At 41.8% G+C, this 14,662-nt stretch overlaps 1 protein-coding gene across 3 annotated transcripts in view; it reads left to right on the top strand.

Annotated features, from left to right (window-relative positions):
- Positions 1-14,662, top strand: part of frem1b (Fras1 related extracellular matrix 1b) — a 53,778-nt gene that overhangs the window by 8,456 nt on the left and 30,660 nt on the right. For all 3 annotated transcript variants that reach the window (XR_004630031.1, XM_034677116.1, XM_034677125.1), the window contains exons 2-14: positions 63-407; positions 487-581; positions 1,323-1,582; positions 2,669-2,868; positions 3,468-3,791; positions 5,015-5,123; positions 5,228-5,359; positions 10,854-11,198; positions 11,792-11,934; positions 12,017-12,213; positions 12,320-12,410; positions 13,579-13,746; positions 13,822-14,030. Coding sequence is in view for 2 of the 3 variants with exons in the window: in XM_034677116.1 (XP_034533007.1) it covers positions 192-407; positions 487-581; positions 1,323-1,582; positions 2,669-2,868; positions 3,468-3,791; positions 5,015-5,123; positions 5,228-5,359; positions 10,854-11,198; positions 11,792-11,934; positions 12,017-12,213; positions 12,320-12,410; positions 13,579-13,746; positions 13,822-14,030 (2,489 nt within the window). In the remaining variant the exon portion in view is untranslated. The remainder of the gene's footprint in view (positions 1-62; positions 408-486; positions 582-1,322; positions 1,583-2,668; positions 2,869-3,467; positions 3,792-5,014; positions 5,124-5,227; positions 5,360-10,853; positions 11,199-11,791; positions 11,935-12,016; positions 12,214-12,319; positions 12,411-13,578; positions 13,747-13,821; positions 14,031-14,662) is intronic.

Below are 14,662 nucleotides of genomic sequence, written 5' to 3' on the forward strand. Positions count from 1 at the left end.
CGTTTTGGTTACTTTATTTTTTCCCAAACACATTATTTAAGAGCTGCCTTTTCTCTCTGCAGATTATAGAAGCAGACTGGAGAGGAGGATGTGGGTCAATGCAGTCTGAATGGAAAACACTAAGGCCATCGTCCTTCACATCCCTCTTCTTTACCTGAACCCGTGAAACGAGACGACCCTGTTGATCCACGATGGCTGTCATTAGAGCGTTGCTGCTGCTGGTGGTGATGTCGGTCTGCAGGGGGAGTCTGGTTGTGGTGAACTCAGGTATGGAGGTCTCCAGAGGTGGATCAGTGTTTATCACAGACCAGGAGTTGAAGATCAGCACGGGTACAGAAGCAGACTGTAAGGTAGAGGTGGTGATGAACGAACCTGTCACACAGAGAGTGGGGAGGCTGACCCCACAGGTGAGGACATACCTGTGCTTAAAGAGGTTATTTGTGCATTATGTTTGTTATGTGTTGAAATAAACTCTGGTGCTTTCAGGTGTTTGACTGCAGCTTCCTGGAGGATGAGGTGAAATACGTCCACAGTGGGAGTCCTCTGCAGGATGAGGACACGGTGATGCTGAGAGTTTACAGGTCAGTTAGCAGCAGCCAAGTGAGCGCAGTGGTAGCAGCTGTCTTAATTCACAAACACACATGACCCTTGGGATCAATTAAGTGTTTTTCTTGAAGCAGTTTCAATGCAAGGACACAAATATATTAGTGTCTTGAGCTTGAGCCAATCAGTGTGGAGATTCCTCTGAGGCCCTCATTGTTGCATCATAAATGGTCGAGCCACACTCTGTAAAAAACAACAACAATACAGGCTTTTATAAAATTGTTAGGTTTTCTTTGCAGACAAACTTGAGGTATTAAATTCATATTTGAACTACCAACTTGTGGATTTTTTGAAGAAGTCATGTGACCCAGTGGCGAGTCCAGGGGATGGCAAAGCTTGGCCATGGCCAAGAATTTAAATGAGATGTTTAAGAAGTGTGTTTGACAAGAAATCTCATCCGGATTTTTTAAAATGTAAAAGCAGTTTCTCATCTTAAGTCTTTGCCATGGAAAGTGTAAAGAAGTATCTCCCTGCAGAATGCCATTAATCACTTAGTCTTGTGCCTGCTGTAGGCATTTAAAATAACAAAATATAAATAGTCAGTCTTGTTACTGATAGTCTCGTTTGTCAGGTCATACAAATGTTTCAGTATTAATCACAGTCTGTTTCATAACCAGGTAAAAACTCTTCATGGGAACTCTGAAACAGAGGTATGCGTTTTGGGACTAACGCATTTATACTGACTCTGATGACTTCTTAAAAGCTGTTTCTGTGTGCAGATTCACGTCCTCAGACACACAGGTGGAGACGGTGCTCCTGCCCGTGCGGGTGGTGGACTCAGAGTCCAGTGTGGTGGAGCTGGGCAGCACCCCTCTGGTAGTTCCTCAGTTTTATAGTTTATCCAATGCCATCAACGGCTCCGTCCTGCACATTAAGACCACAGGCGACGTTGTCTGCATTGTCAGACTGATGAACACCGACACTGGCGTCCCTGCTCTGGGTCAGCTGGTGAGGGAGGAAGACTCCACGCAGAGGAAGGGTAAACATATTATTACGAAATGAAACAAACTGAGTTAATGCTTGTATTATTTGAAAATAATTTGATTATTTTTTGTTTGTTTGTAAAGTTCAAGCATGTTATCTTTGTATCAGTGTCTGATATTACATCAATGGCAAAAAGTTTAATACATGGATGTGAACAACCATCATAAATTTTATACAAAAGTATTTTTAGTTATACAAGTGTTAATAAATAGAGAATAAAACATTTTATTGTATTAAAGTCTAAATGGTCAATGTGACATGTTCAGATAACAAAGGAGAATAACAACATTTAAGAAAATACAAAGATTTAAAGATACAAAAGTATTTATACTAGAGATTCAAAATGGTGCCTAATAAAATAAATGTAAGAATAAAATTGTATAAATCAATCAAAAATGTAACTTTATAATAAACTCAAGTGATGTAAAAACAGAATGCAAAATATTAGAAATTTAATTAAAAAAAAAACTAATTCACAACATGCTTTTGAAGCTACTGTAAGGAACTTTCGGTTTGTGTCTATTTTGGCGCCCCCTGTGGACAAAACATGTTCGAAAGAAATAAGCTAAGATAGAAAGTACTGCTAATTTTTTTTTAAAACCAAAAGATCTTAACCTGCTTTCTTTCAACGCTTAAAAGTAACATTCTTAGAGAGTTGTTTCTGTGAAAAAAAAGAAAAAAAAAAGCTGTTTTGGTATTGCTGCTCATTTGTAAGGCTGACACCTACCCCCCAACAGTGGTTTCAGGCATTAAACTAACTATACAGAAACTAGTTGGTCATGCAGAGGCATCAGTACCAATTTCAGTCTTTTCAGACCCTGTTAAAAAAGACCTAGAAGAGCTTCAAAATAAAATTGTAATTTAAAATCTCACTTTTAGACATCTAGAAAAGCAGAAATATAAATATAAAAAACAGCAAAATAAAAATATGTATATATTAATTGAAGAAAAGTGTAGCAAAATTTACAGTAAAAACACAACATATAAATTATAATAAAATTCATTAGCTCCAAAAGTAGAACATGTGTCTGTGTGTCTTTGGTGTTTCTGTATTGACTCTTTTTTGTCTGTGGTCTTTAAGGCAGAGAGACAGCAGTGATCTGTCCAGGAAACAAACCCTGTCTCCACAACACCAAGGAGGTTCAGTTCCTGAAAACCAGTTGTCAGGACTTCCTGAGCTCCGGTCTGAAGTACCAGCACCTGAGCCCTCCATCACCTGAGATCGACTACATCCCCATCAGGGTGGAGCTGAGGGAGCAGGCCACCAGGGCCCTGCTGGAGGTACAGACTTCTGCTCGAAGTAAACCTGGGAATAATGAAGGAATGTTGGAGATAGTTAGTTGGACGAAAAAACTTTTAGGAAAGAATGTGCTGTTATTCTCAAATGTGTTGATTGGGCAGGATTCATATCCGAGGCGGATGTATGGAAGATTTCCAGGTGAAATTAGCATCTGAGGCGTTGGGAGGTTTATTGGCAGTCAAAAAGGTGACATCCCACTCTGATGCACTTTTCTCGGCTTTGTGGGTGAGGAAGAGGAGGTCTTCAAGGGTTTTAGAACCTTGAAAAGTCCCACATGTTGGAAAGCGTTGTTTCTCTCTTTGTTAGCACATGAGCAGTGCATCTTTATCTCAAAGACCTGTCATTTGTAACACGTCTGATTGTTCGGCTGGATCTCTTGCTTACTCCAACACCAGTGCTTGGCAGCATGTGGCAGTACGTGTTGATTTCTATGTGCTATGAGACGTGTCAAACTATACATGTGCCCCAAAAGAGGTGCAGATATGAACAAATCTGAAGGACCTTGTCAGAGCATGTAGAAACGAAGAGCTCCACTTCAAAGAAAAACTAAACAACCTACTTTTACTTTGACCTCTCCTAGACTCAGTCTATATGGCTGCCAGTTCTCATCCACGGAGCGATGCAGAACCAGCCGCCCCAGGCCGCCTTCATGGCCTCCTTCATCCTAGAGGTGGACCAGTTCATCCTCACCCCGCTCACCACTGCCGCTCTTGACGCCAAAGACCATGAGACACCACAGGAGAGACTGGTTTTCAATGTGACCGCCCCGCCTGCTGAAGGCTACATCACCCACCTGGATGACCACACTAAGCCCATCACATCTTTCACCTGGCAGGACCTCCACGAGATGAAGGTGGCCTACCAGCCGCCTAACAGCAGCAAATCACAGCGCAGGAACTATGAGGTACAATGCATTTATATATACATTTAAATATATGATTTAAATGTATAAATCTGCATAATTAAAGTAATGTGTGAGGTCAAAGATTCCCTTTTTGTTGCAAAAAACAAAACCAGTCGCTTGTATTTTTTTAAGAAGAGATTGAGGCTTTATGAGAAATCAAATAAATCCATTTGTTTTATTCTTATTATTGAGGCCAAAAGAACACAAAAAACTGGAACTTACCAAAATAAAATTTTATTATTTTAGTTGGAAACTGTTTGGGTCAAAAACTGAGCTTCAACACAGACACAAATTGACAGTTTAATTTGAGAAAATAAAAAAGTAAACCTGCTAAACTTTTTTTGATTGTTAAATTAACTGAATTAGGCTTACCTTAAATAAATAACTGGATTGGCTTCACTAAGAAGTCCTAAAATAGAGGGAAAGGGACACTGAAAATCGTATTTTTGAAGGAGGCCAGTTAAGCATTTCATTTTTAAGGTCAGTGATTTTTCTGAAAAAAGAAACGTAACTTAAGTCAAATGTATCAGAATCTTGAATCAATCTCAGAATTCATCTCATAATGCTGACTTTGTTATCATAATCATGACTTTAATCTTTGAATTCTGACTTTAATCTCACAATTTTTACATCAACCTCAGAAACTTGACTTTAATCTCAGAATGCTAACTCAGAACGCGGATTTTAATCTAAGAATCTTGGTTATAATCTCAGAATCTTGACATTATTCTCAGTATTCCGACTTTAATCTCAGAATCTTGATTTTTAATCTCAAAATTCTATGGTTAAAATCAGAATTTAAAAAATAATGCAGACCTTAAAATATGAAACTGCCCTGCCCTCCAGAGTTTTTATTCAGTGTTCCTCATCCTCTTCTGTAGTGAGCCAACCAAAACTGTTTAAGATGTTTAAATTTGTTAGCTGTCCAGGTTGCTTTAACTTTACAAGCTGCTCTGTAGCAAAATTGTTAGCTTACCCGATTTGAATGTTTCGATGCTTTTAAATTGTTTTATAACTGAAACCAACTTTTCCCCCCGACAAGACTGCAAACATGACTGAAACTGTTCTGCTGCTAATTTATCTGTAAATATGTGAGCTGAGTTTTTAAGTTTTTAACAATCAAGAACTTAACAAACTTAAAAAAAGATTGATTTAATGTTGTGTTTGTGTGCTATTCATTATCATCAATAATCCCCAACATTTGTCATTCGTCTCTCTATAAGGTGGAGTTTCAGGCTATAGACGGCTCCTTTGTGACCAGCCCACCCATCATAGTCCACATCTCTATCAGGGCAGCGGAAACAAACGCACCCAGAGTGTCCTGGAACATGGGTTAGTAAAGACACAGCAATAAAAAGTCATACTTAGATTAATCAATTAACTTTCTTTATCAGTATTAAATTATTTGTTCTGATAAAATCTAATCTCTGCGTCAGGTCTGGACCTGTTGGAGGGTCAATCCCGACCAATCACGTGGGAGGAGCTGCAGATAGTCGACAACGACAACATTAACGCAGTGTTCCTAGTGGCCGTGGATGGACCCCTTCATGGACGCCTCAGTGTCAGAGGTGAGGTCAAAGGTCACCTTTTAAATGAGCATACACAGCAGCTGAAGTGTATCTGTTGGTCATCTTAAAGCCTTAACTGAGTGTGTAGAGGCTTGTTGTTCACACCAGCAGCTGCTTTTGATCCAACTGTGAACATTCAGGTTGAGTTTGAAGTGGATGTGATCCCTTCATGTGAGTTAGAAGCCAAAGGACAGCAAAACAACAAGACAAATCACCTCAGCACATTCCTGACTGGAGCAGGACACAAACTGTGGAAGACCAAGACTGAGGGGACCTAACTGGAGGTATTCTCATGAAGGGGGGTGATGGAGAGTTTAATCCTGCAGTGTCACCCTGAGAGTGTCCTACTTGTGGTTTGAAATAGATCCTCATGATATTTTTGGGGAATTTTGGACGTGTTTGTGGCTAGGAGTCTAACCAGCAACCACTGCATAGAGGACTTTAGCATCTGTGTATGGGATGCACATAAACCAAAAGGCCAACTGGCATCACTAGATCCCTCCCAGTGAACTGAGACGTTAACGGATTCATTTAAAGAGAGAGAGAGAGAGAGAAAGTTCCTGTAATTTAAAGTTCTCCTCTATAACCAGAAGTTCAAAAACTGGAGATTAGGTCCCTAATCCCACACTCCCTGCAGTATGTGGTGTCTCTGACTCTCACAGCAAATGCTGCAGGGGCAGCCAGTGCACAGAATCACACACACATCTTCTAAGAAGTAAGTTCAGATTTATCGAACTGCTTGGTTTTGTATTAATATTTTGAATTTGAGCAGTGAGATGATATTGAGACACATAGAGAGATGCAGTATGGTTCATTGTGCTGTTAAAGTGATGAAGTTCTTTAATTTTTGCCGATCTGTAAAATGCTGTGAGTTGAATTTGTGTCAAAAAGCTCCAAATGTTAGGTTAGTTAATGTGAAGTAATGTTAAAGTTTTGTTTTTCAAAACATGTCACCATCGATGACTTTGCCCCGTGAATTTTCGGCGCACTCCTTCCCTCCCGTGCTGGTATTCCGACACACTCCGCCCTGGGAATTCCCAGAGAACATCGTCTGGCCTTTTCCGCCCTTTTTCCTCCATGTGTTGCCTGTCCGCCTGGGACTGTGGTGTGGCTGGGGAAGCATATGTCTAGTGGCCCTGCATGTGTTTCCTAATCAGGTGTAAAATGGGGCCGCGGCCACCTCGCCAGGGGCCGTGGCAGCGCGGAGGCTGCCGCTGCCGCCTCCCTCTCTCCGTCCACGTCTGTCCCTTCCAGCCCAGCGCGTCGGGAGTCGGCCTCTTTGTCTCGGGCGGGGACGAGCAGGACGAGCAGATTGGAGGGACTTATGCCATTTCATGCCGTCGTGCACAGGGAGCAGATGCACTGTCCCCAAACAGGTTTTCATGCTACCAGCTAAGAGGGGGCAGTGAGGGGGGGAGAGGAGGTGGCAGGAGTGCAGGAGCCCTGAGGGGTGCAGGCAGGGAGTTAACCTTTCATGGCTGCTTTAGACGTATGGAGACGGAGGGATGCTCCGAGGAGACGGAGGACTGTTTTCATCTGATTCTCCCACTCGTTTCATCTCCTCTGTGTGATGACGAGCGGATATTGAACGTGTCATGTCTCTTTATCCTCTTTAATAACTTTACCCTGACCTGCAGGAGTACCTCACATCGGGCTTCATAGAGGTAATCTGTGTTTAGAGATTAATGAAGCATCTAAATATACATGGTTCAAAGCAATTAAAGTCTTTAAACTTTCTCCCACTCCTGCGCTTACAGACCTTTACAAACCAAAACTATCTGTTTACCCAGAGATGATCCCTGTAGGGTTAAGACTTCTGGTTTCACGCTGTTTTAGCTTGTTTTGTTAATTTAAAGCCTCTGGCTGCCTGGGTCATTAACATGTCATGAGCAGATTTCCATTGTTACCTTGGGTCAAGCCAACATGAATTGTGGTCAAAGATTTAGATGTTGGTACTGACTGATCGATGTCTTTCTTTGCACTGCTTGCATTCTTCATCCCTTTCCCCTTCATGCCTGAACCTTGTGTGCATGAGGATTTACCAAATGTTTATATGAGCATCAGTACCTCTAGATGTCCGTCCCTCAGTCCAGAGTGCTACAGAAGATTCCTCAGACAAGTCGTGCACAGCAGCAGCTTTTGCTTCTTCATAAAAGGCTGATATATAATGTGGATGAGAACATATTTACATCCTGTGTGCTCAACAGATGAGTATGGTTGTGGATCTACAACTATAAAACCAGGTGGCACCCAGTATCACCAGCTAAAGGCTGTTTCAATGCCAGAGGGATCTGTGTTTTCACTAAGGTGTTTCCCCCATCCAGTTGCTTTAAGGTCCATATAGCGCGGGACCTTCACGCTCTGACTTCTTGTTTGTTGTGGCTGCCATGATGGCATCTCTTGGTCCGTGTAGAAACTCAGATTTGAAGTATTTTGTTCCACACAAAGTCGATTGGTATGTGTCTGCACCACACTATTCTTGTCCACTCAAGAACATGAATAAAGTCGACCTTAAATCCATGAAATCCCATGTGCCTGCGAAACTTCTTTCCTCTGTGATATTTGCCCAGAGTCAGCCTTGAGTATGTTCAAAATATTCAATATCAACAGGCTCCTAGCTAGTTTGCAGGCCTTCAGTCCTGTGGCCCTCATTGATTGATAAGTGAGTTTTGTTTGATTGCAAAAAGCTTTAGTCAAATCATTCAGATTTACAGACGCTCAGATTTTCTTCATCATTTTGATATGACATGTAGTCAGATTTATCAGTTATTAGACCAAAATGGCCCCTACCCCATGGCTGCAGGTTGATCCTGTGGTCTTTATCCATCTGTTAAGAAATACAATTCCTTGAGTTGGACACTTGAGGCATCATCTGTTAGTTACGGATCTACCGACACGAGGCGTTAAAGTTCTGTACTGAACGCTCCTGCACAAATACGTGTACTTTTACACCCTGTAATCTTTACTCATATCTGAAATAAAAATGTAACCAATAAATTGTGACAAATAAACACATTCTGTGTTCTTCTGGCACCTTTTGGAAACATACGTTGATATGAAGTGATCTTTGCTAACTTTGCAAATCCTGAAGTACTTCCACCTTTGTTTCAAATGCATGACTTCACTGTATTTCACAAGTCTATGCACTTAGCTGCAGTTATACTTTTGCTGCACTGAACGATCCGATACTTCTCCACAGTCAGGTGGATCATAAACAATTGAAAATGGATTATAACTGCAAAGTAAAACTGTGACTTATTGCTCTCTCTATATGAAATAGATATAAGACAAATGTGTGAGATTGAATGATTTTTTTCAACTCTTTTATTCTTCATCATCTCCCTTTTCTCTCATGTACTTACTGCTTTCTCTCTTTTCCCACCAACATTGTCACCCTGTCCACACACACCGTTCTATCAGATCAGTGTGTAGCAGTTGGATGGTTGTAGAAACTTTTGTCCCACTGGGCAGGTTTCCACCGTGTTGGACAGCAGCACCTGCTCCTGCGTCGCTTTATCTGCTCTAGTTTGGACTCTTGTTTGTGTGCCACTCGTATTGAGAGGGAACAAAGCTGACAAAAGTTTGGCTCCGCTCTCTCACACACATGTACGAGGCCTGTAGGAGGCAGTTAGCAGCTCCTCTGCTGAGTGGAGAGTCTCTGAGGACGGCGCCGCTGACCCTCCCCGCTACGACTCGGGGGCGACGCTCTGCAGCGTGGGGACAGTCACCGCAGGCTCAGTCCAACGCCTTCAGCCAAATGGATGGCTGCCTGTCCCTCTGCACACACACACACACACACACACACACACACACACACACACACACACACACACACACACTCACACTCACACACACTCACACAAACACACACAGTCTTCCCGTCCCATCTCTCCCTTTATGGGCCTGTTGCCCAACGCCACCTTTGGGCCCAATTACCAAGTTGTTTCCATCAGTTGGACCGGTTTCCGGTTTCCCTCGGTAAAGTTGCTAATGAGGTTCGGGCTCGCAACCGCTCGTCTCTCAATCTGTCTGCTGACCTTGCCCTTCTGTCTCTCTGGCAGCGCGCAGGGAGACAGGAAGCCCCCATCCTGGCAACAGGGCGGCCACCGGGAAGGACGCCATGTTTTACCCCACCGGTGTTCACAGCACAAACCCCAGCCAGCGCCTCGCGGTGCCTTCAGGCGCTAAGACAAACTTGTTATTTCCAAGTGACAATGGGAGGGGGAAAAAAACGTGCATGTGTTAGAGACGGTAATTGAATCAAAGTGTGAATCTCTGGCTGGAAACAGAACCGAGTCCTCTGACAACAACACATGTCCGCCAGTAGGCCGCCAGTCATGTGACGCTGTGCTGTTAGCGTTAGCATGATGTAGAGTGTGAGGAAGGGCAGCCAGCAGCAGAGTGCTGACAGATGGACACGGCCAACATTTCATTAATGTAGGACAGAGAAGTTTGTCATGTTCGTCCAACTCATCTCTCCCTCACACTCACTGCCGTCATATGAAGCAAAGATAACGGTTTAGTATGTATTTGCATTTGACTTTTTCTGTGGTGATAAAACTACAGAAAAAAAAGAAAAAATATAATCTTGTTACCTTCAAAAACACAGTTTAGAATATGGTTCAAATTAATGAACATGGATTTAATTTAATAAGTCATACCACAGGAACTATGATTAGGGAATTTCCAATATAAACATTTAAACTTTTACAACATATCAGTATTACAACCATAGTTTTTCTCTCCATTCTGCACTGTCATGAATCTATTTAACATTTGTGTGATTTAGAAACTTAAATTATTTAAATGACCTTTTTTTTCAATAAAATAATCATACTAAAAAAATTGGCCATTCGGAAAGCATTAATCAACACTAGAACGTTATAACAAAAATTCTCATCAATACTTTTGGTGCCTTATTTGCGCACATTTCAGATGTTTGTGAAAATAAAGAATTTCTTTAATCTGATGATTTTGCACAAAAATGGATACTAGGGTTCTTTTTATTTTAGATTATTATTTTATTATGAGAAGTGCAAACACTGCATCAAAAACATACAACTGTCTTTTAACCTTCAACCCCAAGATTTGTTTTCATCAGCAAAACCAAAAATTGGAAATACTGGTCTGATATTCAAACGTATTTTTGTGTTTGAAAACTGATTCAGAAAAAAAATAAATATATATATATATATATAAAATACATTTTGAAATAATTTACTTTATGATCTTGACTTAATTCAATTATATCTCTTCTTTAATGAAGAACATCACATTTAAAAAAAAAAATTTTTTACACCCTCTAAAGTAGTCATAATTCATAATTAGTAATTGAAGCATTAGGTTTCTTAGACTATGTGAAAATAACTCAACTATAATTCTTTTTGTAGTATTTTATAAAACAAAAGACACGTGAGACACTAATACAAAATATTCCAGGACTTCTTTCATTATTTTGAATCTCTGCTTTCTTATTCTCCTTTTTTGTCTGCAGGTGGGAAAGCGTTCATGTTCCGCGTGCGCGACCTAAAGGAGGGTGTGGTCGTCTACCATCACTCTGACAGCGACACCACCCGTGACCACATAGTCTTCCGCATCAGTGATGGACGCCACAGCATCCGTCATAAGTTTCCCATCAACATCCTGCCCAAGGACGACTCGCCGCCTTTCCTCATAAACAATGTTGCAGTGGAGGTACAGGAGGGCGGAGCTGTACGGCTGGAGGAGTACATGCTTTTAGCCTCTGACCTGGACTCCAGCGACGACTACATCCTCTACCAGGTGGAGTCAAAACCTCGGGCAGGGCAGCTGGTGAAGAAGATCTCTGCTCAAGAGACAGGTGAACAATACAATCAGAAACCATTTTTGGAGAGGGTTAGACAGAGGTATGTTTGATGTGATTGAAATTCAAACTTTGTGAATTTAGAGCCTCAAGAGACATTCTGTTTTTTATATTCACTGACAATGACTTCATTAACCTGTTGAAATAACCAGTAAATAATAAAAATTTTACTTTGAGAATAAAGTCATATTATTACAAGAATGAAGTGATGGTTTATGAGAATAAATGTTTGTAGCTTTAGGCTGTGTGAAGCCGTTAGACGGAGTCCTGAGGAAATGCTACATTCAAATTCATGCTAGTTTTCCATGACTATCAACCCTAGCTTTAAGTAAAGTTCAGTCAGGGACCACTTTCATCAAAAATAAATAAATAAATAAATTACTTCACAGTATTAGTTATATTTAGCGGTATGGCTCTGTTCTGTAAGCTCCCTGACATTCCACTTGTGTACATGGAATGCCAAAACCTGCGGCAGGGAGAGTACACCCCCCTGCTGCACCCTCCACATCTGCAAAACACTCTGAATCTGTTCCAGGCTGAAGGTTTTCTGTGTTTTTGTTGTTAAGTCAATCAGGATTGTGTCCCTGCAGGAGCTCCAGTGGACAATTTCCTGCAGAGAGATCTGATCCAGGGTCAGATCTACTACCAGCACTCAGGAGACGAGACGTTTGAGGACTCCTTTGAAATCACGCTGTCTGACAGTCATCAGCCGCCAAACCTCTCCCAGACATATGTGAGTCCCGGAAACACTTTGACTTTATTAGAGAAGAAGAACGTGTCCATGTGTTACCCCCTCCTCCCTTCGCTGTTTGCAGACGGTGGTGGTGCACGTCTTCCCGGTGAAGGACCAGCTGCCGGTTGAGGTATCAGGCAGCGTTCGCTCTCTGACGGTGAAGGAGACGGAGGTGGTTTATGTCACTCAGGCTCACCTGCACTTCACAGACAGAGAACACCCAGATACAGACCTTACCTACGTCATCACACAGCCCTGCTTCAGCCCAGTGCATCCTGGGTAAGTCACACATAACTCAACTCAGTGCAAGTAAATAAAAATAAAAACACCTCCAAAGCTGCCTTATCCAACTTTTCTTCTTGTTCTTGTTCATTTTAATTCTCAGACTGATGGACGCAGGACGTTTATTCTACACAGACAGCACCAACGCCATGAAGAAGGACCACATGGTGCCCGTGTTAAAGTCCTTCACACAGGTTTGTTAGATACACATACAATCAAAGTTACTCAATCCTGGACTAGACAAACAGTTTGATCACACCATGAGGAATAATTCACTAAAGATTAAACTGTATGTTTCAGTAGATGGGATGTTAGCTGAATGATCAAATATCCAACAATACTTAAACTTTATTTTGATTTAATACACCAGGAAAATCCCCTCATCAGAGATGCACTGTATGGATATTTTTAGCTTAATAACCTTAATATTTTTGTGTTTGCACACCTGAGGGTATGACAGCATATGTTTCAGTTACCCAAGATGCATATACTGTATGGGAATATTCTATACTTACCAACTCTAACTGAAGTCACTATTGTCACAGAAACAAAGAACAGCTCTGACTCGTCAGCTGTTATTTATTTAGTTACTGTGAGCTGGAGCTCTCCTGTGCTGCAGTAATGTCTCCTTTGTGTTAAAGTCTTCCTCCAGCCACTAGGCTGTCAAACTCAACATACTCACTAGACTAATTTCTAAAGTCCATCTATTCGTGGTCAAACTTTCATCCCTGACATTGTTGTGGATCGAACTGTGAATGTGTGTATAGATCACATCATATCAGGCAGGTAGGGATATGTCTGCAGGAGTAGGCTCCTTAGTCTGCTACCTGGAAAAAGGTGGCTCATGAATTCACTGATTTAGCTTTGGGTCATCACTGATAAACTTTCGGCAGTTCTTGTTTTATCAATGCTGATGCTAGCTGCGGCTCCTGCTGCTTTGTATTTTTTCAACACATCTTTGTTGCGATGACGACTTTTCAGCTGACCTTAAAGATTGGTTGTGCTAAAACTTGAGGACTTTTTTCCTCCTTTTTAAATACTCGCAGCATGTTCTGCAAGTTGCAATTGTGTTATTGTCTGAGCAGTGAAAAACATCCAAACCGGCGTGTGAGCTTGTTCTTTTTCTCTGTTTGTATGACAGATCATACTGCCACCGACTGTGTTCGGGTGTGTAGGCATGTTAATAAGTAAATTGAAGCAACTTGTAAAAGCAGTTTTTTTTATCTGATTAAACAGCATTATTGAAAAAAGGAATCACAAAAATATGCATGCATTATAATTCTCGCGCTCTCTCTCTCTCTCTCTCTCTCTCTCTCTCTCTCTCTCTCTCTCTCTCTCTCTCTCTCTCTCTCTCTCTCCCAGCATGCAGTAAATCACATGAAAGTGGCCTTCATGCCTCCTGTGGAAGACATTGGCCCTGATCCACTGTTCGTCGAGTTTGTCTTCTCCGTCAGCGATCACCACGGAGGCACTGTTAGCGACCTCCTCTTCAACATCACAGTCACCCCTGTTGACAATCAGGCTCCAGAGGTCAGAGGTCAAACACAAACAGAGCTTCTTTGAGAATACTGATATTTTACCTCTTATTGTCTGTGTGGTTTTCAGGCATTCAGTAACCTGCTGCGGGTGGAGGAAGGGGGAGGGGCCTTTGTGACGGAGGAGCACCTCCTCGTTCAGGACCGGGACAGCCGGGAGGAGGCGCTGAGGGTGGAGGTGCAGAAGACGGCTCGCCACGGCAGGCTGGAGCTGCAGGGCCACACGCTGCTGCAGGGAGACAGATTCAGCTTGCAGGATCTGAGAGGACTCCGGCTCAGGTGAGAAAGGGCGTGATGGCTCTGATGATGTCACAGTGATGTCATCAGGGATAAATTCCCTCTAGAGAAATGCAACCATAAATCATTTCCAGCACAGACCTTTGTATCGGCCACATAATTCTTTATCAATAACATTTCTGGTGATATCTTAACAATCTATTAACAAAAGTTATCACGTTGCATAATGGGAAATGTGGGAAGTTTTTTTTTTATGTAATACAAAACAGACATTGTTGTCCTGGTGGTTTTCTGGATCACTGACTGCAGCTTCATGGAGACCAAACATGATCAAAGCTGAGTGGAAATCACAGAAAGTTGACACTAACTGGAAAATTACACACTCTAGTTTCATGTTTACACACTATATATACATAAACACTGACACACGTGTCCTGTAAACTCAGTCTGAACCTCTTTGATCAGATTTTCAGAACTCACGGTTTTTATATCAACATGTTCACAGTTACATAAACCTCAGGAGGAAACATCACAATCAGTCAGCGATGTGATTCTAAAGTGTGTAAGTGTTGGTGTGTGAGTTTCTTTCTGTGCACATGAAGAGTTTTGCTCTACAGATTCGGGCTCAGTCCTTTGGTGACTGTGACTTATAGCAATGGGTAATGAGTGACTGA

The sequence above is a fragment of the Notolabrus celidotus genome, chromosome 2 (genome assembly GCF_009762535.1).
Source record: "Notolabrus celidotus isolate fNotCel1 chromosome 2, fNotCel1.pri, whole genome shotgun sequence".
NCBI classification, from domain to species: Eukaryota; Metazoa; Chordata; class Actinopteri; order Labriformes; family Labridae; genus Notolabrus; species Notolabrus celidotus.